At 47.9% G+C, this 26443-nt stretch overlaps 2 protein-coding genes across 7 annotated transcripts in view; both read left to right on the top strand.

Annotated features, from left to right (window-relative positions):
• Positions 1 to 18009, top strand: part of LOC126037006 (electroneutral sodium bicarbonate exchanger 1-like) — a 37899-nt gene extending 19890 nt beyond the window's left edge. Inside the window, exons 2-8 of one of the 5 annotated variants that reach the window (XM_049797222.1) lie at positions 2109 to 2243; positions 3057 to 3224; positions 5118 to 5239; positions 6520 to 6700; positions 16599 to 16760; positions 17491 to 17604; positions 17943 to 18009. In XM_049797222.1, coding sequence (XP_049653179.1) covers positions 5175 to 5239; positions 6520 to 6700; positions 16599 to 16760; positions 17491 to 17604; positions 17943 to 17984 — 564 coding nt within the window. In that variant the 5' untranslated portion in view covers positions 2109 to 2243; positions 3057 to 3224; positions 5118 to 5174 and the 3' untranslated portion in view covers positions 17985 to 18009. Of the gene's footprint in view, positions 1 to 2042; positions 2244 to 3056; positions 3225 to 5117; positions 5240 to 5734; positions 5843 to 6334; positions 6701 to 16598; positions 16761 to 17490; positions 17605 to 17942 lie in introns of those variants that run through there. The other 4 variants (XM_049797221.1, XM_049797224.1, XM_049797223.1 and 1 more) reach the window with 4 other exon arrangements.
• LOC126037003 (electroneutral sodium bicarbonate exchanger 1-like) lies at positions 17989 to 22539 on the top strand. Of its 2 annotated transcripts, XM_049797216.1 has the most exons (8): positions 17989 to 18104; positions 18720 to 18971; positions 19789 to 19857; positions 20401 to 20574; positions 20674 to 20811; positions 21290 to 21390; positions 21911 to 22015; positions 22286 to 22539. In XM_049797216.1, exons 1-7 carry the CDS (start codon positions 18051 to 18053, stop codon positions 21996 to 21998), a joined length of 876 nt encoding a protein of 291 aa, XP_049653173.1. In that variant the 5' UTR covers positions 17989 to 18050; the 3' UTR covers positions 21999 to 22015; positions 22286 to 22539. The 2 variants fall into 2 exon arrangements, with proteins under 2 accessions (XP_049653173.1, XP_049653174.1); XM_049797217.1 differs by lacking the exon at positions 22286 to 22539 and having other exon boundaries at positions 21290 to 21437; positions 21911 to 21994.
• Positions 22540 to 26443: the final 3904 nt, after the last annotated feature.

Below are 26443 nucleotides of genomic sequence, written 5' to 3'. Positions count from 1 at the left end.
CTCTGGGTCTGCTGTGGAGCCTCCTGGCCGCGCGGTTGCGGCCCCGTAGGTCATCTTGCCCGACGGCGCCTCCCGTCCGGGGGTCATTCTTCTTGCTGAGAGTTTTCTCTCTCGTTGAATCACCTCGTTGGTGGCGTTCCACGTGGTGACGTTCTGCACACGGTGTGCTTGGCTTGGAGCTGCTCTGCCTGGGGGGGTGTGGAGTCAGGGGTAGGTGGAACAGCGATAAGAGTCTACGGGTGAAACGTTGATGTGCCTAGACCGTTTAGGCGAGGGTTGTACAGTCATCTCGGCTCGAGTAGCCATCAGCGGCCTGCGCGGACAGCCGTGCCGATAGTGTTTCACGGAGACAATTGGAGCCGTGTGGCAGGGGTTGCTGAGGGGCAGTGAAGCGGATTTGAGTCTCTAAGGTGTTAAGACTTGCACGTGATGGGCTCCAAGTTTGGCCCTGGGTTTTTTTGGTTGGTGGGGTGTAGGGTTTAGGGTTACTCCGTGCGGGGCCCGGATGATAGAACACCAGTATGATGATCAAAGTCGCCCCTTTATTGAGCTTAGCTGATCATTCTTACACAACTCTCTAAGTTGTTTAGAAGCTTTGATTGGCTGCTGCACGCAAGCATGTGGTGTCCACGCGCACAAGCGTAAGCGGTGATTGGTTACATCGATACTGTCCACGCGTAGAAACATAAGATACAGTTAGTTATACTCGCTCTGTACACGTGCATACACACAGGATATAATTGGCTATGTTAGAGCATGCAAAACTTGTCTTAGTCCAACTGGTCGAGATAAGCCCCTGAATTGAGGTCGGTTGTGCCAAGTTCCCTTTATCGTGGAATGTGCACCTGTGTTTTTCTAATTGGGATCTTTCTTCTTCTATCTTCTTGTTTGTTCTGTTCAGAGCCTTCAAAGGTGTCTGGAACTCTCTTGCGACCATGAGCTACTTTCAGGGCCAGTAACGAAGTTCCATATAATTGAACCCTACAGTGGGCAGGGGGGTGTGTGTGTTGGGTTTTTGTGTTGTTTTTTTGTTTGTTTTTTGGTTGTGTTGTTTTTTTTTGTTTGTTTGTTTTTAAAATGACAGGCTGTAGCTGCATTCCAGATGGTCTTTGTAGATGGAATCAAGACCTCTGGAGTTGTGAAGCTCTTGCTCTGCATCCAGGTGACTCATTCAATATGTTTGGGGTTTTTTTTTTTTTCAGATGTGGAGGGACAGGATGTGTCCCACAGAGCGATGGGGGAAGGCAGCAGAGCACTGTAAGGAGTTGAGTCCGTGGGTGGACTCTGAAGGAAGATGCATCCGGTGGCTCTATGAGACTGCTTTGCTTTGCTGTGTTTTGCAGTTTTCTTGCATTGTATTGGTCTGTATTTGCCTTTGCCCTGTGGTGTTTTGTTGTGTATTTTTATCGACTGTCATGTGAGACTGTCTCGCGTTGCCTGGCCCTGCATTGTGTTTTGTATTGCAGTGCTCTGTACTTGTATGGATTGCCACCTGAGACTGCCTTGCCTTCTATGGTTCTGTATTGGTTTTGTATTGTTTTGGTCTGTACTTGTATTGACTGTCACGTGAGAGTCTCTTGCATTGGCCCTGTTCTGTTTTGTCTGGTATGGCAAGGCTCTGAGTTGTTTTGCCTTGACTGAGGTAAGAGTACTGCCTTGTATGGCATTACATTTGCACGTGAATTACATGGCTCTATGTTTGTGTGTGTCTTGTATGGCATTGTAGAGGCAGCGTAGAAGGTTTAATGACTTCGGGCTCTTTGCATGCAGAGTTGAGGGGATCGCAATTGGACTGTGAACTAGCATTGAGTAAGGCAGGAACTGGGCAATGGTGTTCATCTTGTTTATGCAGATGCTTTGTGGCAAGTCTCTAGAAATGGTCAAGGCCTTGAGGTCTAAGTAGCAGCGTGATGGGTCTTGGAGCGATCGGTAACTTTGGGACAGCTCTGTGTTTGTGATGCTCTGGTTTTTTCAAGTGTCATGGAGGACACTGGCTGTGAGGATGTGTTATTTTTGGAATAGGTGGGAAGCAGGGTAGGGGAGTGGTGGAGGACTTCTCTCTCGAGGATGAAGTGTCTGTTGACAAGCTTTGTGTGTTGTTTTTGCAGGTGATGACAGGGCACGAGAGGTGCTTGAAAGAACCTTGCGTTTAGGTGACATGGCGCTACGGAGGTTGGACTGTGACACGTGGCACTGTGAAAGCTAATTATCGGGTTGAAAATGCATGGATGGTGGAGATGATGGTGCGTGTTGAAATGTTGGTGTAACGGAAGGGCAGTTTGTGGGGAGGTTGGTTGGAAGGAGGTTGGGCTGGGGCCTGGGTTTTTGCAGGTAGGGTGCTTTTTTGAGGCCCCTGCTGCTGCAGACGGGGTGACGGCCTCTTGAGGCCTGTGGACGGTATGATGGATGAGTTGAGAGTGAGGGCTGGCGTTCATGTGATCTGAACGAGTGGTGTGTTGTGAATGTCTCTAACCTTGTAGGGTTCTGTGGTTAAGCCTTTTTGGTTTTTTTTTTCCTTTCAGGTTGGATGTAGAGTTGAGATGTTTTTCAGGGAATTAGGAAAAAAACCCCAAACTTAGAATAAAAAACCCCAGCTGGGATATGGGTTGGTTTTTGGTGTGTCCTCCCCTGCCCCATTTATTTTTCCTTTTCCCTGGTCCCAGCTGCTCCATGAGGCAATGTTGATTGCCAATGTTTGGACTGGGGTCTGCCTCGGGCCTGGGTTTTCAAAGGCAGGGCGATTTTTTTGTTTTTGTTTTTGTTTTTGTTTTTTTTTTTTCCCAAGGCTCCCGAGAACGGTGTTCCTGTGGAGCGCTCCCCTGGAACCTGGTAATTGCCAGTCAGCACAGAGAGATATGTTGTTCGGTGGATGGTCTTTGGAAGACAGTTGAGGATTTTGTGGGGGGAGTTGGACTAGATGGCCAGCATGGAGTAGGCCAGGGTTGTGAAGTGCGTGAGTGTAACTGTATTTGTCTGTGGTGGGTTTGTAAAATATTTGGTTGCTCTTTGTAGCTTGTGATGTAATGATATTTTTCAATTTCTGGTTTTGTGTCGAGGTGTGGAAGTGGACGGTCTGTCAAGATGATTGGAGGTCACTCGTTTGGTGCCTGGGAACAGGGATCATGGCGGTAATGTCACCTCAGGGAGTAAAACTTCTGGATGTGCAGCGATGTATGTAATGGGAGCGAGGAATGTGGAAAAGACCACTCCGTAGAGCATTGCAGGTACTAAATAGTGGCATTTCTTCTTCAGGTAATGCTAAATTTTTGGAGTTTACATGTATTTGTAAAAATAGTGATTAAAAGAGGACTAAATCTAATAGTGTCAAATATTTGACGAGTGAGGCCATAAGTCTTTTCTATATATTGTAGAAAAAGTACATTGTAGAATTGGATTGAAATACTGACATAGCTGAATCTATGTGGAATGAGTAATGGACCAAATGAAGCGCTAAAAATAAAATGTAAAAAAGACAGGTAATTATGTGTCCTTGTGGGAATTACAGTACTAATGGCAATCACAAAGGGAAGCGTAGAGGGAAGCATGGGCGTTTAGTGCCCATAGGTAAACTTAGCTGTTGAAGTAAGTGAAAGTGTCTGTTGGAATTAGGCATCCAAGGGCGAGTTGTAGATACCTTGAGGTAAATGTAGCTGCTGCTGGGTTAATGGAAAGGGGGTGCATTCCTTCCTCTAGTGATTGCAGAACTTTGAAATTGGAGCTGTAGGTAGAGAACCGTGAAATGGGCTCGGGCGTGGTGCGGCGCCGAAATGGGCTCGGGCGCATGTGTTACTTTTCCTAAAGGGGCTGAGGTACTGTGTAACTCTGAAATGGGCTTGATGAGTGGATAACATGTGTGTAATATGTGAGGGTTTTTTTTATTCTGTTGTCCTTCTCTTTCCCTGACCCTTTGTGGTGCTCTCTACTCTTTTCATTCATGTCTTCTCTCTCTCCAACCTCCTGTGCTTTTCATAGTCTCTCTCTATCTCTTGTCATTATTATCATCTGACGCTCTGTGTTACTTTCTGTCCCATCGTATCATGTTGTATGTTTCTCCTGCTTTTTTCTTCATCTGTCCAGATCCCTGTCCCTTGTTTCTTCTATTGCTGTCCCTCTGCCTTGCTTCCTCTTGCCATCTTTTCTGTATTTCTCTCTGTTCCCTTCCCTCTTCCATCCTTTCTAACTGTATCCCCCTCTCCAGCTAGCTGTCCCTTCTCTTTTCTCTCTTCCTCCATGTCTCTCTCACAGCCTATCAATGACAGTTGTTTTTTCCTCCAGTGCTGTCCTGCTCTGTCCCTTGTTTCTCACTCTCGTTCTGTCATGCTCCCTGTGTCTTTTTGGAACTCCTCCATCTCTGTCCTGTAGCCTATCACTATTTTTTTCTTCTGCCATCCCTTTGTCCTTCTTTCAGTCTTTGTGTCTCTCTCCCTTTGTTCTCCCTCCCTTCTTTTTTTGCCTTTCTTGCTACATCTCTGTTCTGTACCACAAAAGCACGGAGGGTGTTTAGTAACAGAGAAGAAGGATATAGGCAAGGACAAAGGAAATTAATGGCTGTTATTCGGGAAGAAAGGGGAAGAGGGCCTAGACGAGACTTGCCCCGACTGGGCAAGGATCAATGCGCTTTGTGTAAGAAATTCAGTCATTGGTAGAGGGAATGCCCAGGGAACAAGGAGCATCAGAGGGCTCAAACAGGAAGAACAGTAGCCTCTGTGAAGGGAGACTGACGAGAACCTGGGGAATCTACCCTAGCGGATCCACTGGTTATAATTAAGCTAGGGAAAACAGAACAAGAGGTAGAATTTTTGGTAGATACAGGAGCAACATACTCGGTTTTGAATCAGGCTTTGATGCCCCGGGGAATGATTATGTCACGGTGAAAGGAGCGACTGGCCAAAGTGAAAAGGCATAGTTTTGTAAACTTTTAGAATATAAATTAGGAAAACAGTGGGGCATTCATAAATTTTTATATATGCCAAACTCCCCAAAGGCCCTTTTGGGAAGGGACTTGTTGGAACCATTGGGAGCAAAAATTGTATTCAAGAAGGGAGAAATTACTCTGGAGGTAAAAGATCAGCAAAATATTCAAATATTGAGCCTAACCTTAACCAGTCTCCCCCTAGAAGGAATCATTAATGAGGACATCTTAAAGCAAGTGTACCCGGGGGTATGGGCTACCGATGCACCTGGAAGAGCGAAAAGTGCTCCACCTGTTGAAGTTAGGATCAAGGAAGGCCAAAAGCTGGTAAGAATTAAACAATATCCCCTAAAGAAGAAAGACAGAGAAGGAATCCGGCCGGTGACAGAAAAATTTTTGCAGTTGGGACTATTAAAAGAGTGTGAGTCTGAATTCAATCCCCCTATATTACCTGTTCGGAAGCCCGATGGGTCATATTGGGTGGTCCAAGACTTATGGGCGGTGAATAAGATAACTGAAGATCTTTACCCGGTAGCGGCGAACCCATAGACCCTGTTAACCGTACTAACACCTGAATTGACTTGGTTTAGTGTTTTAGATTTGAAGGATGCTTTCGTTTGCCTCCCTCTCCATGAAGCCAGGCAAAACTTACTCACATTTGAATGGGAAAAGCCCAAGAGCGGTCGAAAGACCCAGCTCACTTGGACGGCCTTGCCACAAGGATTTAAGAATAGGCCTACCGTTTTTGGCAATCGGTTTGCGAAAGACTTGGAATCCTGGGAAACCCCGTCTGAGGAGGGGAAGCTGTTGCAGTATGTGGATGATATCCCGATCGCCACCAAAACAGAGAAAGATTGTACGACGTGGGCGGCGAGTCTGTTGAATTTCCTGGGACTTCAGGGGTACGGGGTATCCAAGAAAAAGGCACAGGTAATGCAAGGCAAAGTGAATTATTTGGGCTATGAAATTAGTGCGGGACAAAGACCTTTGGGACAGGCCTGTAAAGAGGCAATATGTCAAACTGGGAGACCTCAGACAGTAGAAGAGTTATGGACTTTTCTGGGAATGACAGGGTGGTGCCGATTGTGGATCTATAATTACGGATTGCTTGTTAAACCACTGTATGCGTTGACAGCCACTAAGCAGAAACACCTTGAGTGGAATAAGGAGACCGAACGAGCCTTTGAGCTACCGAAAAAGGCTTTGATGTCGGCCCTGGCCTTAGGACTCCCAGATGCGAGTAAGCTGTTTCTTCTTTACTCCCATGAGAAGCAGGGCATTGCTCTGGGAATATTAGCACAAAACCTGGGCCCGTATCGATGGGCAGTTGCCTACCTCTCTAAGCAGTTAGGCACGACTGCAAAAGGTTGGCCTGGATGCCTGCGGGCAGTTGCGGCTGTGATACTAAATACACAGGAAGCCCGAAAGTTTACTCTGGGCCAGAAGATGACTGTTCTGGTGTCTCACGCAGTATCAGCAGTACCGGAAGCAAAAGGCGGACACTGGCTCTCTCCACAAAGATTCCTGAGATATCAAGCTATATTGGTAGCGCGGGATGACGTGGAGATTGTAGTCGCTAACATTGTCAACCCAGCTTCTTTTCTCAGCAGGAACACAGGAGAACCGGTACATCGTGACCGTTTGGAAACCATCGAAGCAACGTACGCCAGTTGCCCAGACGTGAAAGACGGCCCCATGGAAAACGGGGAAACTCGCTTCACAGACGGAAGCAGTTACGTCCTAAACAGTAATCGACACGCGGGATACGCCGTCACTGCCAGCCAAGAGGTAATAGAATCGGGGGCTTTGCCCAGGAACACCTCCGCACAGAAGGCAGAAATAATTGCTCTAACCCGCGCCCTGGAATTGGCCCAGGGCAAAGTTGTGAACATTTATACAGACTCAAAATATGCCTTTGGAGTTGTACACGCACGTGGAGCAATTTGGAAGGAGAGAGGACTAGTGAGTTCTCAAGGGAAAAATATCAAACACGCAGAAGAAATTCTGAAGTTACTGGAAGCTGTCCAGCTCCCTAAGAAAGTAGCAATTATGCATATTAAGGCACACCAGAAAGCGAGCTCAGATTTGGAAAAAGGGAACGAGCTGGCGGACAGAGAGGCAAAACAAGTGGCCAAAACACAGGTAAAAACAGAAGGGGCCTTAATTCCTGATAGGTGGATTTCCCTAGAAGGTAAGCCAGAATACACTAAGGAAGATCAGAAGCTCATTACAGGTTTAGAAGGGTCATATAATGAAGAGGGGTGGGCTCATACCCCACAGGGAAAGCTAATCGTTCCCTCTTGCTTATTATGGCATTTGATAGGGGAGGAACATAGGAAAAGACATTGGGGAACAGAAGCCCTGTATAATCATCTGATAGGAGAAATTGTGGCTAGGAATTTATACGCCACGGTGAGGCAGTGTGATCGCACAACAGTGTGATCTTTGCCTCCAGACTAATCCTAAGAGCACCCCCAAGCTGGAAATGGGCCAGACTGGAAAAGGCAATGGGCCTGGACAACAATGGCAAATTGCTAATGTTTATTCATTACTAAAACACACCCACTTGTGATTTGCAGCTATGCATGTTCCGTAGCTTTCTCATGGGAACTTCTTCAAAAGTTACTTATGAAGTTATGCCAAGGTCACACTGTCCCTGTTTTTCTCCTGATATCAGCAAAGCCAGCTATTTTCGGCCAAGGCCTAGTCTTGCTGCTCAAACTGACATTCTTTCACACAGAACTCTGCTCGCACAGCTTTTCTATAGACCCATGTCCTTTCTCATGAAGCCAATTTCCAACAATTCCCCCTTTTTCTTTTTGTGCGAGTAGAGCTTGGTGTGTCAGCTTTGAGACTCCTTTTATCATGCACCCATACGGAATTCTAACTATTACACAGATTAATATCAATATACCCAACCATCATAAGGCTTCCTTAATCAATGACATTACCCATAGTGTTATCCCGCCGAATATTGATTGTAACATTCCATCAAACCAACTAGTTTCTTGCTGGATCTTTGTGTATGTTTCTTCAGCCAATCTATTTGTTTGTATATAGATTGAGGTAAAATTTTAACACCTGCTGTATTGCCCTTTGCAAAGATCTGTGAACACAATTAATTAAACACAGTAAAAACAACATTATACCTAATAAAATACATAAGCACACAAAAAGAGGTTTGATTAATAGCTTTAGCTAGTGGCACCCAAACATTCTTACTGTCCCATGGTGTTAACCGATGTGGATCAATCACCGGTGTCACTGTCATGCTGCTTACTACAGTCAGTGTGTTCCATATCAATCTCAGCATAAGGTTTCAAATTTATGGGTAAATCAGGAACGTATCTGCCAGACATGGATGATGTGATGGGGTTTTTTTGTTGTGGTTTTTTTTTTTTTTTTTTTTGTTTTTTTTTTTTTTTTTGTCCAATTGCTGCCAAGGCTTGCCATCCCGGTGCACTTAGTTGTCTTGTAGAAGTTAAGGTACCGCTGCCCCACAATAAATCCAGCAGCGGCTGTAAGTCTGTATTTGTAATACCACAACAAGGTTGAATCCACTGTAGGTCTCCGTTTAAATCTTTCTCCCTCTTTTTGTTTTTGAGCAATCCAGGCTTGCTTAATAACTTGGGATGCCATTTTCCTTAATAAGCTGAACAAGGTAAAACTATTACAATAGCTAAAATCACAGTAACTACAATAATGCCCATAATTCTTTGAGCCAACCCATTACCCCTAATGACCCAGACCATGAGGAAAATGAACCATCTATACATTCTTGTGCCATCTTGCTCCACGAACTCAGCCCAGCAATCGGTAGGTGCCAGCTTTCCGTGGGCGTCCCCACAGAGGCAACGATGGCCTCACTGTACACCAGCCCGATGCTCTTTGGAAAATCCCAGTATTTATACATTTGCAGAGGAACGGGTTTTAGCACACGTGGCCAGCGGGTGCCAAAAGTCCGCCTCGGTTGCAATCTATGACGCATGCGCTCGCTGGCCAGGCGCGCTGCACGAGTCATAGCCATCTTGTCTATTGGTTCATGGGCTTTACGATACAGTTGCGACGCACAGAGAATCTTGACCTGTTATGTTAGCCAAGGTGACCTATACATTAGTTTTTGGCTGAGGTAGTATTCATATTGCCACATCATCTATGATGCTCCAGATGATGATGGTCATGCAAATCGAACAGGAGTCCATCGTGGGCCTGTATCTGTGGAAACACAATCAACCTCGTTCCCAGGTTATTAATGGAAATAGACCTTACCCCTAATTTTGGCTTTAACTAACTTTTACCCCACACTGTCTTCCCGTAATCACACTATGTTTAATCAAATTATGCTTTACACACTTTTTACCTAAAGCAGGTTCTATATACAATAAGGCACGCTGTTCTGAAAACCTCTCTGAAGGACTCCGTGTCCACTAGTAATACTCTATTAGTTAGAATCTGTCAGATCAGTGGCTCCAGCACCCGCCGGTGCCGTGCCAGTCGCCATTGGAACAATTCCGGGTCCAGCATCAGTGCGAAGCCATGGCTTGTCCCACTTAGCCAGGATCTCCCAGTAAGTTTTACTTCTGCTGATCTGCACCATTTCCTGGATTCTGGGTCCTTAGACATTACCATGATTCCTGTACTTTGTTGCGTCCTTTCTGCCTGTAAAAGAACATGATGCACTACCATTGGTGGGTCTTTGTGATCACCTGTCAATCTAAGATAATTTAGCACAAATAAGGCTTTGGCCAATCGTTCCTCTGGGAGTAAGCCCTGGGTTCCCCCCTTTTGTTTTTGCAGCATGTTCTTTTAGGGTTTGGTTGGCCCATTCGACAATAGCCTGTCCTGTGGGAAGATGTGGAATACCGGTACCGTGGTGAATTCCCCACAAATTACAAAATCGAGCAAATCGTGTAGAACCATAGGCTGGGCCGTTGTCCATCTTAATTTCTTGAGGCACACCCAGTACTGCAAAAGAAGCGTGAAGATGTCATTCAATATGTAAGGCCTTTTCTCCAGTTCGTGCCGTGGCCCACATGGCAGCAGGATAGGTATCAATACACACATGCACAGAACGCTTTGCACCAAACCACATGACATGGGTGAAATCCATTTGCCACAACTGCAATGGCAAAAGACCTCGTCGGTTAACCCCACAGCCCAAGCCGAGCCCTTCCTTTTGACAATCAGGGCATGCTTTAACGATACCTTGGGCATCAGTAAGTGGTAAGTCAAATTGCTTTGCTAACATCCTAGCGGGTTGGTGCAAGAACGCATGCGATTGCCGTGCTTTGTTGAAAACGATTCCCTGGAGGAGGCTCCCGTGGCGCTGCAACCAATTGGTCAGCTCTGTCATTTCCCGTTTCTCATCTGCACAGTGTTCTCATACCCAAGAGTTCTACCAGAGGGGTCATATTGCCATTAGTGATACCGCAAAGATTCCGCACCCACTGGATATCTCCCACAAGCTTCTGGACATGATGTAACATTGAAATTTCTCATGTTATTTGAACCTTCTGAGGTTTAACATTTGCTAGCATTTATGTGCCACCCCAAATACTTCCAAGGTGCTGCCTTTTGCACCTTTTCAGGAGTGATTATTACTCCGCGATGGCTTAAGATGTCCTGCAATTGAGTTAAAATCTCATCCTGTGGCAAGTTACTGAGGTAACTGCTTTCTTACAGGCTCTGATGCCCAGGCCACATACACCTGACGCATCGTGGGGGAATTGCGCATTCATTGCGGTAACACGACCCAATGGTATCTCTTATAGGGTTCTGCCTTGTTAATCGATGGTACCGAAAAGGCGAACCGTTCAGCGCCATCTGGGTGCAATCTTTTAGATTTATAATTAACAAATCCCATTCTTCTGGAAGCATAACTGGAGATGGCAAACCTGGCTGCAGGGCTCCCATACTGTGCATCACCACATTCACAGCTCTGAGATCATGTAACAGTCTCCGCTTCCCACTTTTCTTGGGAATGGTAAATATTGATGTATTCCATGGACTAGTAGAAGGAACAACTTGTCCCGCTCTCAACTGGTCCTCAACTAACCCTTGTATTTTTAGTAGCCTTTCAGAATTTAGCAGCTACTGATCAATCCAAACAGGTTCATCTGTTTTCCAGTTAATTTTCAGAATCGGCTACCCCTCAGTGACCGCTCCTAAAAAGGATGCGTCACTAACATTGCCTTCATTTGGCTCAATAAATCATGGCCTACGAGGCCAAACAATTCAGTTGGGGTAGTCATGACATACGGACACGTCGTAATGTGTTCACCATCGGGGAACACAAATGTAATTGGTAGCTGACTTACTAAGGTGGCTTGTGTGCCCCCTATCCCTGCAATACCAAAGTTTGGATTGATCGATGGCCATGATGGAGGCCAAATGCATTGTGAAATAATCATAACATCAGCACCTGTATTGATTGTCATCGGTTTCTTGACAACAACTCCATCGGGCCCTTCCAATTGCACTACCTTTTCTGGTTTACCTCTTGTTGTGTCCATGGCAAAGTATACCTGCGGTTTCCCTGGGGAGCCGAATCCACCATCTCCACGTTGTACTTCAGCTGGGTTCGGAACACACGACCTGAATGGAACTAATTGTGCTATTCTGGTACCTTTAGGAATAGAAACAGGAGGGATTAAAACATGAATCATAATTTTCACAGTCCCACAATAATCTGCATCAATAAGCCCTGGGAGCACCAGAATTCCTTCTAGAGCTGTTGAAGATTGCCCCATTAAAAATGCACTAAGTCCAAACCCCAATGGTCCCTTTATGTTGACTGCGGTTTCCACATCCACTCTGGAGCTTCCTGCGGTGGCGGATCTGGTGGTTGCGAGGCTGCCTGAGGGCTGGCAGCTCAAGCCCCTTGCATTCGTGTCGCCGCGCGAGGGGCCTTCGCAGTCGGTGTAAAGTTTCCCTTCTTCCTGTATTCTTGGTGGTATGGTTATCTTTCTTACACTTGTTGCAGCACTTAGTGTTAACAGTACCTGTACATTTGCTCCTAATGTGTCCACGTTTGCCACAGTTAGAACACTTGACCAAGGGCGTCTTACTGGCCTTGTGTTTCTTTGTAGCTCCTTGGAGAGCTGTGGCAGCATAGGCTACTTTCTGTGAGTCCACTGATCGATCCGTGTATTCTATCATATCAACGATGTCTGCATTTTTCGGCAAATTACACAATGCTTTGCGTGTCTTTTCAGTAGCATTTTCAAAAGCGAGTATTTTGAACATGTTTTCTTTCATGCCCTCGTTCATGTCAGGGTGGTCATAAATTGTATTCTCCTGTTTCACCTGGGTAAAAGCATGGCTGTACATATTGTCTGGTACGGTAAGAAAAGCTTGATACGCCAAGATCTGTGATAGATGATGAACCTCAGTGACACATTGTAACTGAGCGTTCCCTGATGCAAAGGGTCCAGCACCCATCGGCATCTGCATGGTTACTCCCCATAGGGGATCTGTTTGTTGTCGTGATGTTGCTTGTTCCCTATCACAGAGCTTCTCCCACTGCCAGAAAAACACTAACATTCGGGCGGGTGTCAAAATCAACTGTGCTAGCTGTTTAATATCTTGAGGTATCAGCGTATCAGCAGAAAAAATGAATTGCAGTATTTGGTGAGTTAACGCAGATTTGATTCCGTACTGACTCACAGCATTCCTTAATTTCTCAATGACCTTCCAGTCAAACACCTCCCATTTTTTCTGTCCATTTGATGCAATAACTGGGAATGCTTAGAGCATAGTCCCTTCTATAATGGCATCTGTTATTACACCCCTCCAATGTCTCTGCCTTTCTTCTGCAGCGGCTATTACAGGCGGCTCCGCGTCTGTCATGGGTGCGGTTGGTTTCCCCGTCTCTTTTCCCCATTTCCTTTAACAATTCTAACATTGTCTCTTTTTGTTCTATTATTAGAGTAGCCAAGTCCTTGTTTGCATTATTTGAATCAGGGTGTATGCTAGGTATAATTTGTTCATGTTGAACGGTGGTATCTGAGGGCTGGTTTTTCGTAGGCAGATTTTTACTCACTCCCTGATTCTGTAGGGTTTCCTTTAATCGTACGGTTAGGGAGGCTTGGGAACTGTCGGATGGCTGATTAATATCGGCAGTCCCAGGGAGTGGAGCAGAAGTCAAGGGCACGAGAGTAGGCGAACAAGCTCCAAAAAGTCTCTCTCGCTGCATTATGTTTTTCTCCCCGCTTTTCCCTTTCGCTTGCGGTTGGAGAGAGAGAGCAGCAAAAGCAGACGCAGACGCTTTACGATCTGCTTTCATTTCTTACAGAGTTGTCTTAATCAATTTCCATAAAGTTACAAGATCTTTAACTTCTTTAGACCCGTCACTAATTTCATCCCATAGGGAGGTTCCAATAGCATTCCAGGTACTAAGCTCAAAAGCTGTACCCACACTAATTGAAAGGTTTCTGTCCTTGCTTCATTAGTTTTTTAGCTGATTTATCATCATCAGTTACCATATCCCATAATACGTCTCCTAATCTACGCCATTCACTCTCCTTAAATAATAAATCCGGATTCTTAAAGCATCCCTTAACGCGACCAACCCCGAAATTTGCTTAATGCAGTTTACTCCCCGCTTTTCTAAAAAGCACTGTAATAATTTTAGGGCTACCTCTTGATCCATTGCCGGCCAGCTTCTTGATACCTTGATTAAGGCACCTCGGTTAAAAAGTCTTTGCAGCCTTTTTCCAGTAGCCCTCACTGACGGCGAACCCCTTTTGGATGGTCCAGGCACGAGAGTTAACACACCAACCAAGACGATCAGCGTTCGGTTAATCTTTTGCCCCCCAGTCGCTGCTACCGGTGCTTCTCAGTGTCCGTCGCTCCAATTCCCCTTTCTTCGGTCCCCGTTCGGGCACCATTTGTTGGAGCGGCGGAGGAATGCACATAAGTCGACCCAATATGAGTGATAGAAGTGATTCAACTTTATTTGCACGGATAGCTCATATTTATACAGTTTGCGATAATTATGCCTACTAGTCCTAATATGATTGGTACATTGCTAATGTTTATTCATTACTAAAACACACCCACTTGTGGTTGGCAGCTACGCGTGTTCAGTAACTTTCTCATGAGAACTTCTTCAAAAGTTACTTGTGAAGTTATGCCAAGGTCATACCGTCCCTGTCTTTCTCCTGATAACAGCGAGACCAGCTGTTGTTTTTCTCCCAATATCAGTAAAGCCAGCTATTTTCAGCCAAGGCCTAGTCTTGTTGCTCAAACTGACATTCTTTCACACAGAATTCTGCTCTGTGTGAACTTTTCCACAGGCCCATGTCCTTTTTCAGCAAGCCACTTCCCAACAAAAGGTATTCCTAGAAAAAGTTTCCCGTTTATAAAGCAGGAGTTTGTTGGGGCTGAATTACAGTTCCTTTGTAACTGAATTGGGTCAATATTCCGAAAAAGGGGAATATGTTTATTTTTGAAACAGGTCAATACTGCATGTGTTGTGCTGGCAAGGAGGAGGCTTCTTAAATGTAGAACTTGTTAAATTTAAAAGCACACCTCCACTCTCCATAGTATTGCTTCTATGTTAATTCAGGGTTAAGATATTCGTTCACTTCAGTTTCTGTGAATCTGTTAGGGCAGCGTGCTCTAAGGTGATGGGAGGGAGCAGGGGGAAGAAGGGGAGGAGGAAAAGCAAAATATCTGGAACCTGCTCTTCCATGACTCCTGCAAACTGTAATGTTATTTTTTTTTTCCCAAGCCTGAAAACTGTACTTGGCAGTGGGATTGTGGCTATCTTGTTAATATTCTTCCTTCCTTTCTTGTTTTGGCCTCTCCAGGAAGCGATTCGAGTAATCCTTGGAAATCTTGATGATTTACATGCATTTTCTACAGACCACTATCTTTCTGTGTACCCTTTCTTTCCTACTTGTAAAAGAAAAGGTCCAATGACTTGTATCTGTTGGGCATTGCTTAATTTGACATTCCTGCCTAGTAGTGCGCAGATCTTTAGCTGGAGTACGACTCCTCTGAGCTTCGCAGTTTTACATTAGCTGAAGATCCTCCTCAGTTGTTGCCTTCACCAGAGAACTGATGTATGTAAAAAGAATGTTTTGCAGTGTTTTCAGATGGCCACCCCTGCGTTCCAAATCTGATTTAGCCAGAGAAAACGAACGTGCATATATAAAGTCCCAGGAAGCCCACGTAATGCGATTGCAAGGAAAGCTAGTGCGTTGTTTCAAAAGGTTAATAAAATGTAAAGCGCAGCAGCGTTGGCCGTCTAGTAGACAAGACCGCAGTAGTTTTCTTGTAAGGTACATTAGGATTAAGTATTGTAGTTGCTGTAGTGTAAAGGGTTACGGAGAAGTTACTCTCCTGAGGCTGTTGTTGCAGAGAAAAGTAAGTTAGTGGAAGGAGAAGCCTTTTCAGTCCTAAGGTGCGTCAGTTTGTGAATCGGATCAGGCCCTTCGGCATCATCTCCTCCCGTGATTCCGAGTGCCCAGGAGTAATGAACACCCGCGTGTTTCCGCCTCCAAGGCATCCCCTTCCAGTCTCGGCAGACTGCGTTATTGCCACCCCTGGTCCTAGCAGGCAAGAACGAGATCATCCTCTTTCTCTGTCAGAAGCTGGTAGGTATGAGAGCAACTTATTCCTGTTGCTGCCAGGAAGAGAAAGTAGCCCAGAGCATCGTCAGACAGGAGGCACCCAAACAAAGGAAGCCTCGTTGTTGGTTTGCTTCGCTAAAGCGCAGCCAGTTTTGCCTGCGTGCTTGAGGAGGGTTTGATTCACGAGCTTGTATTTCTGGAACTGGGAAGTCCATCCACCTGCTCAGGCAGCACCGGGCCCTGCGGAGAACTGCAAGCTCAGAGGCCTGGCGTGATGAGTTGTCCTGCAGTCTGTGTGTCGGGCTCCTCGCTGTAGCATACCTCTTAGTTAATCGCCAGCTGTGGGAGTCCTTGAAGCCAAACTCAAACGAACAATTTCATCCCTTAAAGGAACTGACTGTGTCATCTAGGCAAATCTTGGGCTTCATCTCTGGTCCTCAGGATGCAAATGGAGTAAAAGTATTCATGTTACCTGTTTCTTCCTGAGGTCAGAGGCACGTAAGGAGGCTGCTGCCTGGCGTCACCCATTCGTGCATGCATGAGCTCCTAGGTGTGCGAACTGCACCCCCAGGAAGGAACGTCTGTAACTGTGGCGTTTGTCATGTCAATTATCTTTTGTTCTCCCATTTTGAGGAGGACTGTGAAGTGAATGTAATGATGCTAGTCCTGTGAATCCTAGTCCTTTTCAGGTTTAAAAATAATTTTTAAAAGAATTACTTTTTAGTTAGGAAAGCTGATGAGGTTTTCTTCACAGGGTTGGGAGAGCCTGGCATGTTGTTTTTTGCAGGAAGATGTGAGGACTGAAGCCAGATGCAGTTAAGGAAACACAGTGCTATGAATGCAAGCAACTGATGGGAGAGTGTCACCTGGATGAGTGTTTCTTGTAATGTGTTACTAGCGTATGGTGTCTCCTCACATCTCATTTCTCCGCTGTGTAGTTCGATGTGTCACTTGTTCAGCTGCTGCTGCTCATTAAATATAAATCTCCATTGGCAGGAGCAGTTACAGGGTCGTGGATCTTGGACCAAGATCCTCAAAACCCCCTAGCTATGCGAGGTTTCCCTGCCGCACGTGCACTGCCTTTGTGTCCTGACGCTCTGTTTCTCCAGGAATGTCAGTATTTGCGTGGGGAGTTTCAAGGACCTGCCTGTGGACGCGACGGCCCCTACACCCCTGATGTATTCTTCTGGTGCTGCATCCTCTTCTTCGCCACCTTTGCCCTGTCAAGCTTCTTGAAGACGTTTAAAACCAGCCTCTACTTTCCAACCAGAGTAAGTAGAAGGAGGTGGCCAGTGTCCATCTCCGCACTCGTTTCCCAAAATGGCTTTCCTGGAGCACTAAGCAGTATTTGCCCTGCCTTGGTCAAGCTGGGAAATGTTGGCCTTGCAGGCCAAGCTCTCCAAGAGCTTGGATGTCCCACACTCATTTCCATGAGTGCAAAATCATCATAGTGTTTCCCACCTGCCTCGTGACCTGCCCCAGATTGAAGATTTTTGGGGTTTGATTTTTTTTTTTATTTTTTTTCTTCTCCTCAGGTAGTAGGAAGTCAGGTTTCCCAAAGTTTTGGGGGTTGGGGTTTTCGGTTTGTTTTTTTTCCCCTACCTTCTGCGCATTATGTGCTCGAGTGGAAAGTAGATTCGAATGAGAAGCTTCCTTTTGAGGACTAAAGGATGCCTCAGTGCCTTGTTGCCATTGTAGCTGTGAGTGTAGCTGTAGTGGCAGACATGTGTTTTCTTATTTTTAATATTATTATTATTATCTTTAGATTTTGACTTAAACCAACCCTTGTTGGCCTAGTTAAGCTTTTTTTTATTGTCTGACCCCAGATCTCACAGGGACAAACACAGCAGCAGTATCTAAGCAAGGGATCAGGCTGCATGTGCTCAGAGGGGTGGTGGGATTTGGTTAAGCAGCCTTAATGTTGTGGATGTCTGCAACTCTTGCATCTCACCTTACGGCCCTGTTTGCCATGCCCCTCTCACCTCTGGTTTCTCGCCCCAGGTACGGTCCACAGTGAGCGACTTTGCTGTTTTCCTCACCATCGTCATCATGGTGCTCCTTGACTTTGTGGTTGGGATCCCATTGCCGAAGCTCCAGGTCCCCCATGCGTTCAAGGTAACGGGGTGTTTTGGCACGTGGGGGTGCCACAAGGTGATGCCGGGGCAGGGCAGGGCTGAGTCTGGAGGAGATGCTGGTGGTGTGACCATCTCCTCTTCCACCTCCAAGTGCCTTGCTTCCTCCTGGAAACGAGAAGATGGCCCCAAAACTAGATACCTACAGGGGAAGTATCTAGAGCTGCTTGCAAGGAGGAGACTGGCACTGCTGAAGCCCCCGGGAGAGGGGGACATGAAGCCAGGGCTGGGAGGTGCTCTGACGCAAGGAGGGAGGGGAAAATGAAAGCCAGTGGAGTGCCTGGGCTGGGAGACAATGCTGATGTGTGGGCTTTGTTGCAGCCTACCAGAGACGACCGCGGGTGGTTCATCAACCCCATATGACCCAACCCTTGGTGGACGGTGTTGGCTGCGCTCGTCCCAGCTCTGCTCTGCACCATCTTGATATTCATGGACCATCAGATCAGTGCCGTTATTGTGAACAGGAAGGAGCACAAGCTGAAGGTAAGGGCCTGCGAGAGATGACCCCAGCCCCTTCTGGGCTGCAGGTCTGGGGGGAAGCTCTTATTCCCGATGCTTTCTGAAGGCATTGGTTTGGGACAAGGTCAGGCTGCGTGGCAGGATGCTCTCCTGGATTAACGATGAAGCAGGGAGCAAGTGACAGGGCAGTATAGATGAGCAACCTTTTGGAGGAGCAAATTAATCTTGGAGCAATAGAGAAGTGCGTTTTTGTTTTAAAATGGCAGCAGCAGCAGGTGTGGGGAATGAATTGTTTTGATGCGCTGCCAGGGATAACTCAGAGTCACACCTTCCTCGCAAGTGGCAGAATTTTCTTTGTGAGTGAAAAAAATGATTTGGTGCTTTTGGGTTGTGGGTTGGTTTTTTTTTTTGGAGAAGTATGTATCGCACAAGCTCTGCATATCCATTGTTTCTGAACTCCTGCCAGATTTTCATGCCAGGTGCTTGTGCAAAGTCTGCATACACCCTTGCTTGTTTCCATTTCTTGTTTTGAATTCTGAAGAAATTGACTTGTGCTCGAGCAGGGTTTGAGTCTGACTTGCGACGTTATCCTTGCTCTTGTGCTATGGGATGCTCTGTTTCTTGTTTTCCTGCCTGCAGAAAGGATGCGGGTACCACCTGGACCTTTTTGTGGTGGCCGTGATGCTCGGGGTGTGCTCTGTGATGGGGCTGCCCTGGTTTGTGGCTGCGACCGTCCTGTCCATCACCCACGTGAATAGCCTCAAAGTAGAGTCTGACTGCTCAGCTCCAGGAGAACAACCCAAGTTTCTGGGGATACGAGAGCAGAGAGTCACTGGCTTGCTGATCTTTGTGCTCATGGGCTGCTCCGTCTTCCTCGCTTCTGTGTTAAAGGTGAGAGGAAAATGCAAACCACCCAACAACCGCGAGCTTGTTGGAGGTTACAGAAAAACACTCCCCTCTCTGCAGGCCTGAGTAGTTAGTTGTGGAGCGGAGGAGGAGGAGGTGGTCCCAACCCTTGGGGCTTGACCCACGGTGGGAATCAGCCTCAGTTAGGCTTTGCAGCCCTTCAGGCCCCTGTTTGGTGTGCTCGAGGTGAGCGAGCAACGCAACTGCTTGAATTTTTGGGTGTCTTTCAGGCCCACCCATGTTTATGGGTTACAGTTGAGCATATTCAGACCAGCACATCTGCTGTCTTTCAAACAGGCAGCCCTTTAGTGGCTGCAATTTGCTCCCCAAATGCCCCGGAGCTAAATGTTCCCAGGAGCTAAACACACTGAGGTCATCCCTGTGGGCTTCCTTGCACGTTCCTCCCACAAAGTAATCTCGTCTCTAGGCTAGGAGGAGGCCTGTGGCCTTTGCCTGTTGCCCCAAGAATAGGCAGAAGTGTTTCTTCTACCGCCAGAGGATGCGGCATAGGGTAGCACGGGTGAAATCACCTATTTTCCTCCAACCTTTCTGGAAAATAGGGTTATTCTGATGAGAGGTAACTCCCAAGTTCAGCCTAAAGCAGAGCCTTAGCTCACTCGTGCGCACAAAATGGCAAAAAAATGGTTAATATCTGACCTATCTCTAAGCCTGAATGGAAGCTGGAAAGCTTCAAGCAATTTTAGGCAGTGCCTGTAGAAGAGGGTGGTAATACTGAAAATGCAATACAGAAAAAGAAACGATTGCATTCTTTCTTTTTCTTTTTGTTCCCCCCCCCCCACAGTTTATACCAATGCCTGTACTTTATGGCGTCTTTCTCTACATGGGTGTGTCGTTGCTCAGAGGAATTCAGGTATGGACTCTTTTACAGCGTGCAGCATGTCGGCTCCCTGGTATTTTGTCTCCGTAGCAGCAGGGAAAAAAGCAGTGGCATGGGAAAAACTTCTCGCAGAGCAAGCAATGAAACTCTTTTGTGTAAGAAAAAGATTGGTGGAGGCACAGGAGGTAGATAGGGCTGGGAGGACCAGGCAAGTTCAGCGCTCTCTGTTGCAGGGTTTAGGGCAGGTCAGTGTTTGGTTACGTGAAAGCGGGGGAATTTGGTGCAAAGGGAAGGCAGTTTCTACCACTGGTGGAAATCCTCGCGGGGGGATTCAGTGGGCCGAGAAATGCTAATAATGGAATGGCATTGGAATAGTTGCCGTTTGGTGGGCAGCTCTCAGGGGCAAGCCGGTTGCTAGATGGAGCGAAGGGAAAATGGGTGCTGCTCCCAGGAGGAATGCAGTGGGATCCAGGATTTCTGACGGCAAGCGAGATGCTGCAAAGTGCCTCCACGTCTCGAGAGGGCCAGCAACTTGCCGCAGTCCCAAGGTGGCAACCTTTCCCTTTTATTTCGCAGTTCTTTGATCGCTTGAAGCTGTTTTGGATGCTGGCGAAACACCAGCCGGATTTCATCTACCTGAGGCACGTGCCCTTGCGAAAGGTGCATTTCTTCACGGCGATCCAGCTGACCTGCCTCGTCCTGCTCTGGACCATCAAGGTGTCCCGTGCCGCCATCATCTTTCCCATGATGGTAAGAGCTGCCGCCACTCGGCAGCGGGGTGTTTGCAGCGTTGGAGTGAGAGGTGGCATCGTCTCTGAGCTCACCGCATCTTCCCTCTTATTCGTGAAGGTTTTGGCTCTCGTATTTGTCCGGAAAGCGATGGATTTCTGCTTCTCAAAGCGAGAGCTCAGCTCTCTGGATGACCTTATGCCAGAAAGGAAGAAGAAGTTGGACGATGCCAGAAATGAAGCTGGAGAAGAAGAAGAGGTAAGGCTTGCTGTGTCCTCGGGGCTGGACATCTCCGTGTGTCTGTGAGATTGCCTGTTTCTCTTACAGCTTGTCTGGAAACGTTGGGGGAAGATCAGCACTCAATTGAAATAGATCCCAATAGCCTGTAACTTTTGTAACCTTTGTTTCCTCAAGTAGCAGTGAGCTGAACGTTTGAATACAGGTGTAATTTTTAAAACGAGTCGTTTTTCACAAAGGTCATTATCATTATGATGATTATTATTAGATGCTGCTGCGGCTGCTGCTGCTGGCAAGACTTGCTCATAATCGTGTTTTGAACACACAATCCCCCTGCCCCGAAATCTTTGGAGTGAACGGTTTCTCCCCTGCTGCACTAATACCTATAGCTGCCAAGGGGCAGAAGCGGAGGGCAGACTGCTAAGTTTGTGCTGGGCATTCAGCTTATCTCCACTTTGATCAAAGACAGAGAACGTGATTTGTCCCTTTTTTACATCAGGAGTCCAGGAGGGCCATGGAAGCTGCTGCTGCTGCAAGTTCAGTTCAGCTGAACGTGGGGAAGACCAGTGACGTGGATATCCCAAAGCAAAGCAGTGACGGGTAAAGCCCCACCAAGCGCCAGGAACCCCGGCAAGATTAGCTTGAAGGTGTTTGGCAGAGTTTTCTCCACTTGCCTCTTTGTGGGGCATCCCACAGAAACCAGCAGGCAGCTTGGTGGGAAAATCGAATTCGGGGGCAAGGCTGCAGGAGGCAATTGCAGGGCTCTGACCCCAAGCAGAGTGGCTGCAGCACTCATGTTTGACCCCCAAACCTTGCCTCATCAGTGCCTTTACGGTAGCTGGAGATCCTCATACTTACACATGAGGAGTTGCAGGCGTGATCTGTACCAGCAGTGGCTTAGGAACCCGGACCGGGGCTAAGCCCCAGCAAGAGCCTTTGCACAGAGCTGTTGCTCTGCAGCTCCCCGGCTTGCCTCCCAAAACTCCTCATCCAGCAAAACCTCCCACACTTATGCGGAGCTTTGATTCTCGGGGCTCCGCTGTTCCTCTTGCTGATGCTAATGCCCTTGGTGGCATCAGTTCCCATAATCACGGATTGCTATGTAAAATATTTATTGCAGGAGTGATCCTTCTGAGATTGTTATCCTGGATGAAATGTCACAAACGACCATATGGAAGGCTCTCACTTTGAAGACAGAAACCCTTTGAATCCAGGGAGGAAAAAGGTAAAGGATTGCACGTGAACGTGACCGTGCTCCTCTGCAAGCGACGGCGCACACCTACGCTTTTCCCACGCTTTGGCCGGCAAGGCTGAGCAAACGGCCTGTCCCTGGGAACAGGCAGGGAGGACCGTGGCATGCAAACCAGCTCCTCTCTGCTGGGGTGGTCCCCCAAACAGGGCTGAATCAGCAGCAGCTGGCAGGTCTTCCACTGATGATGCTCTCCCTCTTTTTCTCTTCCCTTCGCCTTTCCCCACTCCCGCTTTTCCCGTTTAGGAATCTTGACTTTGAAGGAGAGGAGTGAGAGCGTGACTCGGGGATGTGCCAACGCAGACAGAGGGAGAAAGCGCTTTGTTTCAGTTGGAGGATTCCCATTAAAGCCATGCAGATGTTTTCAGTTATCCTTGGTGTGCTTCAGGCATTCAGTATCTCTAGACCAGCAAGCTGAGGGGAACGTCACAGTCACGGGGAGTTTGGTGGTGTTAAGTCTGTGTGCGTACGTGCGTGTGGGGGTGTGGGTTTGTAGTGGTAGAGGGAATGCTACAGCTTTATCATTCAGTGCTGCTCTTTTAATACCTAATTCCTCCTCTTTTTTTTTCTCTTTTTTTCAAATGTAAACTGGGAATGTCCAAAATAATTTTCTGTTGTATTTGATGCATTCTCCACTTTCTTCTTGATCACGACCGGGTTTTTGGTCTGGTTTGGGGTCCTGGCTTTAATTCGCTCCTACATCTCTTACTGATACAAGAGGGATACCCTCTGCGGCAGGTCAGCATAGAGAGCCTCCGAGCCGTTGGTCTAAGGTGAAAGAAAAGCATTTGCTCCCTGCGCTCCAGTTTTACCTTTCTTGGTTGGTTTGGCAAGTATCACAATAACGTGTGATGAACTGACCATAAACCCCATTCCCCGTCCCCCTGTGCCACTGGGGGGTGGTAGGGAATCCGGGAGTGAATTTGTGCCCAGGAAGAAGGGAGGGGTGGAGGGAAGGTGCTCTGAGATTTGGTTGTATTTCTCATTACCCTGCTCTGGTTGACTTGTAATAAATTGAGTTAATTTTCCCCAAGCGGAGTCTCTTTTGCCAGTGACGGTAATTGGTGAGTGATCTCTCCTGTCCTTATCTCGACCCACAAGCTCTTTGTTATATTTTCTCTCCCCTGTCCAGCTGAGGAGGGGGAGTGATAGAACAGCTTTGGTGGGCACCTGGCATCCAGCCAGGGTCAACCCACCACAGGGGGAAATGATGTACTTAAGAAATGATGTACTTAAGCCACACAAAAAAGGCCACAAAGCTCTTGTGAAACAAGATCCCCTTTGTATGATCAACGCATGCCTTGCTAACAACTGTTCCCCTGGAGAAGAACTAAAAGACTGAGAAGAAGGGAACATCCTACCCCAGGAGGCGCCAAAAAGTTGAACAATTGCTAATAGGCATGAAGTCAGAAACATCTTCGCAAACTGGAGGAAAGGTAAAGAAAGGTGGCAGGGGGAGATCATGACCACCAACTCAATTCCACACCAAAAAGACTTACCCCCCCACTCTCCTTGAGCATGCGCTGTAGAAGAAAAGAACATTGGACCTTTAATTCCAAGCAGGGGAACTTCAACCTGATAGAAACTGTGCGAGATAAGCGACTCCCGGCAATAGTTTTGGGAAGAACTTTGGAAATCGAATATGTATAACTGAACTGTATAGATTGCTTGCCCGTTTAGGCATGAGGGGTGCTAGCGTTGCGGATTACCACCTAGCCCCCATCTTTTCGTAAACATGAACTGGAATAAAATACCTCTGCTCTGTGTTTATATTGGCATTTTGCACGCCGGGTAAACGACCCCACTTTTGGGACAACAGTGGGGCAGGCAAAGCACCGCATCCCGCAGGCCAAGGGGCTCAGGCACCCACGCCGCTGCCAGAGGACTGCCGGCAAGAGGTTTGGCATCTGGCGAGGGGCTGCTGGGCCAGGGTGCCCAGGCACCCACCCCACTCCCCCAGCCGCAGCCACGAGTGCTCTCAGTGCTGGGGCAGAGGCCGTAGCAGCTGCCTGTGCCCAAGCCTGTCCCGAGCGGAGGGAAGACTTTGCTGGCGAGGAGCAATCCAGTGAAGGCATTGCTGAAATTGCTGGGCTTGAAGTTGCTGCCGGGCCAGGAGGGGGCCGAGGGGTCCTTGTGCAGCACGTCCTGCTCCAGGGGCAGCAGCTCTCAGGCCAGCAGCAGTCTGCTGGGGGGGACGCTCAGCAGGGACTCGGGGATGGGGACCCATGATACCGAAAAGCTGGTCGAAGAAACTCTCTAAGAGTTTTAGAAAGTAGGCATTCTTTATTGCAGCGCTGGATGCACGGGGGATAGTTCCACCTAGCATGCGTGCCACAGCTTCAGCACAAACAGGTTCTATGGCGTAACTAATTACATATTAATCAGATTACTATACATAGACATAAAAATTACTGTAACTGAGTATCATAGGACTGCCTACATCTGATCGCACGCAACGGTTCTTCATTTGAGTCGAAGGGCTGCTTTTGCGCCCACCGATCCATTTCAAATTCTGTTGGCTGACCTTCAAGTCTTGTTCGTCATCCTTGTTCTTTGATCTTGGAGATTAACATGGTTCTAGTCATATATGGTCAGTTTCAATATTAATCTTATCTAATGTACAGGAACATCCAGTCATAAGAGCAAAGAACTGTAAAACTTAGGAGTGGGTTACTAACTCTACTAGTTAATTACTTGGCTACACTTCTGTCTATTTTTTCAATCATAGTGTTAGTATAAGATTTCTAATAATTATTTACCAAATCTCCCTTTTACAGTCACCTAGCAGCAAACCAGTTTCCACGGCTGGTACAAAATATTAAAACCAACAAATATTTAGACATACCATACATTCTGTATGGACGTATGCTATCAGCCACTGCCTCACTTTGGTGCCCTCCTCATTCACCTCCAGCAGCTCCGAGAACTGCAGGGTGTAAAGCGTCAGCCACCAGTCATGCGTCAGGTATTTCACCTGAGGGACAGAGGGGGCCACTGCGTCACTGTGAGTCTCCCCAGGCAGGGGCCACCCTAAACCCATCATCCAGGCAGGCTGCAACCCCATCAACCTGAGGTCATGGCAAGGCAATATCCCCCATTCAGGATTTGTGGGAGAAGGTCGCCTGTGCTCCCGGACCATGGCAAGAAGACACAGCTTCCCTGGACATCACACCACCAGTGCTTCCCTGCAGTTTTTTAGTTAAGGCATGATCTCTCCCAGAGCAGCCTAGGGGAACCACGGGCAGAAGAGGCGAACCCAGCCCTGGGCTTGGGGTTTGAGGACTGCTCACCGCTTCCCCAGCCACCCTCCCTGGGTGGAGAACTGCTGCAGCACATTGAAGGCAGAGAGCAGGACCCAGCTCTGCACCACCAACGCTTTGCCGGGACACAGGCAGCCTGAGCAGAGCCTGGACCTCCCCGTACACCTCACCGCAGACAGCCAGAGCACACCCAGACACCCAGGCATCCTCCACGTGGAGGCCACTTCCCACCCCGGCTGGCCAACGCAACGGGCTGCCTACCTTCTTCAAGGACGTCAGCGGTTTGATGCTGACGAAGCCCATCTTGTTCTTCTGGACATGTTTCAGGAGGAAAGCATCCTTGGCCAGGTTCTCGTCAGAGAGGTGGAATTCCACCTGGGACACAACCCTCCTAGCCAGCTGCCGGTCAGGGACAGAGTAGCTGCAGTCCAAGAGATCAGCCCCCAGAACATCGCTCACATCGCAGAAGCTCCCGGCAAAGCAGCAGGGACACGGGTGTGACTTGGTGGCCTTTGGGATGTGCAGCACTGCCCGGTCCCAGCCACAGCGGTGCAGATGGCAGAGTCTTGAGGAGCGGGGTGGCTCAGCTGCGCTCTGAAATGAAATGGAGTTTTATGGTTTTAGAAGCGCGCTTGCCTTCACGCCCCCAAGCATCGGTCCCTGCCACAAGTTACGCAGCACATGGCCTTGCACAATCTTGCAGCCAGAGGTGCCTCACGAACAGAGCGCAATCTCTTTGATTACCAGGATACAGGCCAGGAGAGATCTTTGGCCTCCGGTTCACGGCAGTTGTCCCGACTTCCCCAGGCCACACACTGTTCACACAGCGGGAGCGAGAGGCCTGTGTCCTTGGTACCCTTGGGGTGTCCTTGCTAGCGCCGAATCCTCCAAGCACGAGGAGGGGATGTACTAACCCCATCCCTGGGATCCCGTAGAGCGCAAACAGCCCCAGCGCCCCGACACCGGACGTTGGGCAGAATCTAGTCCTTTTCTGGGAGCACGGGGCGGCGGGTACCGTCTCCTCCGGGGTGTCACGCACCCAGGGAAAGGGCCGCCCCCTCCCAGGGGGATCCAGAGCTGCTGCTTTTCCCAGCAGGAGACTGAAAGACCTGACAGCACTACTGGAGCGAGGGCTGGGGGAAAG

Source organism: Accipiter gentilis, unplaced genomic scaffold (genome assembly GCF_929443795.1).
Source record: "Accipiter gentilis unplaced genomic scaffold, bAccGen1.1, whole genome shotgun sequence".
In the NCBI taxonomy this organism is placed as follows: Eukaryota; Metazoa; Chordata; class Aves; order Accipitriformes; family Accipitridae; genus Astur; species Astur gentilis.
This window is presented reverse-complemented; position numbering and strand designations above follow the sequence as displayed.

Excerpts from the sequence above, each read along its gene's own strand:
- LOC126037003 (XM_049797216.1), top strand. The coding sequence starts at position 18,051 with ATGGACCATCAGATCAGTGCCGTTATTGTGAACAGGAAGGAGCACAAG. Across the intron at positions 18,105-18,719 it reads GGAAGGAGCACAAGCTGAAG|AAAGGATGCGGGTACCACCT; the intron begins GTAAGGGCCTGC and ends TCCTGCCTGCAG. Across the intron at positions 20,812-21,289 it reads AAGCTGGAGAAGAAGAAGAG|GAGTCCAGGAGGGCCATGGA; the intron begins GTAAGGCTTGCT and ends TTTTTACATCAG.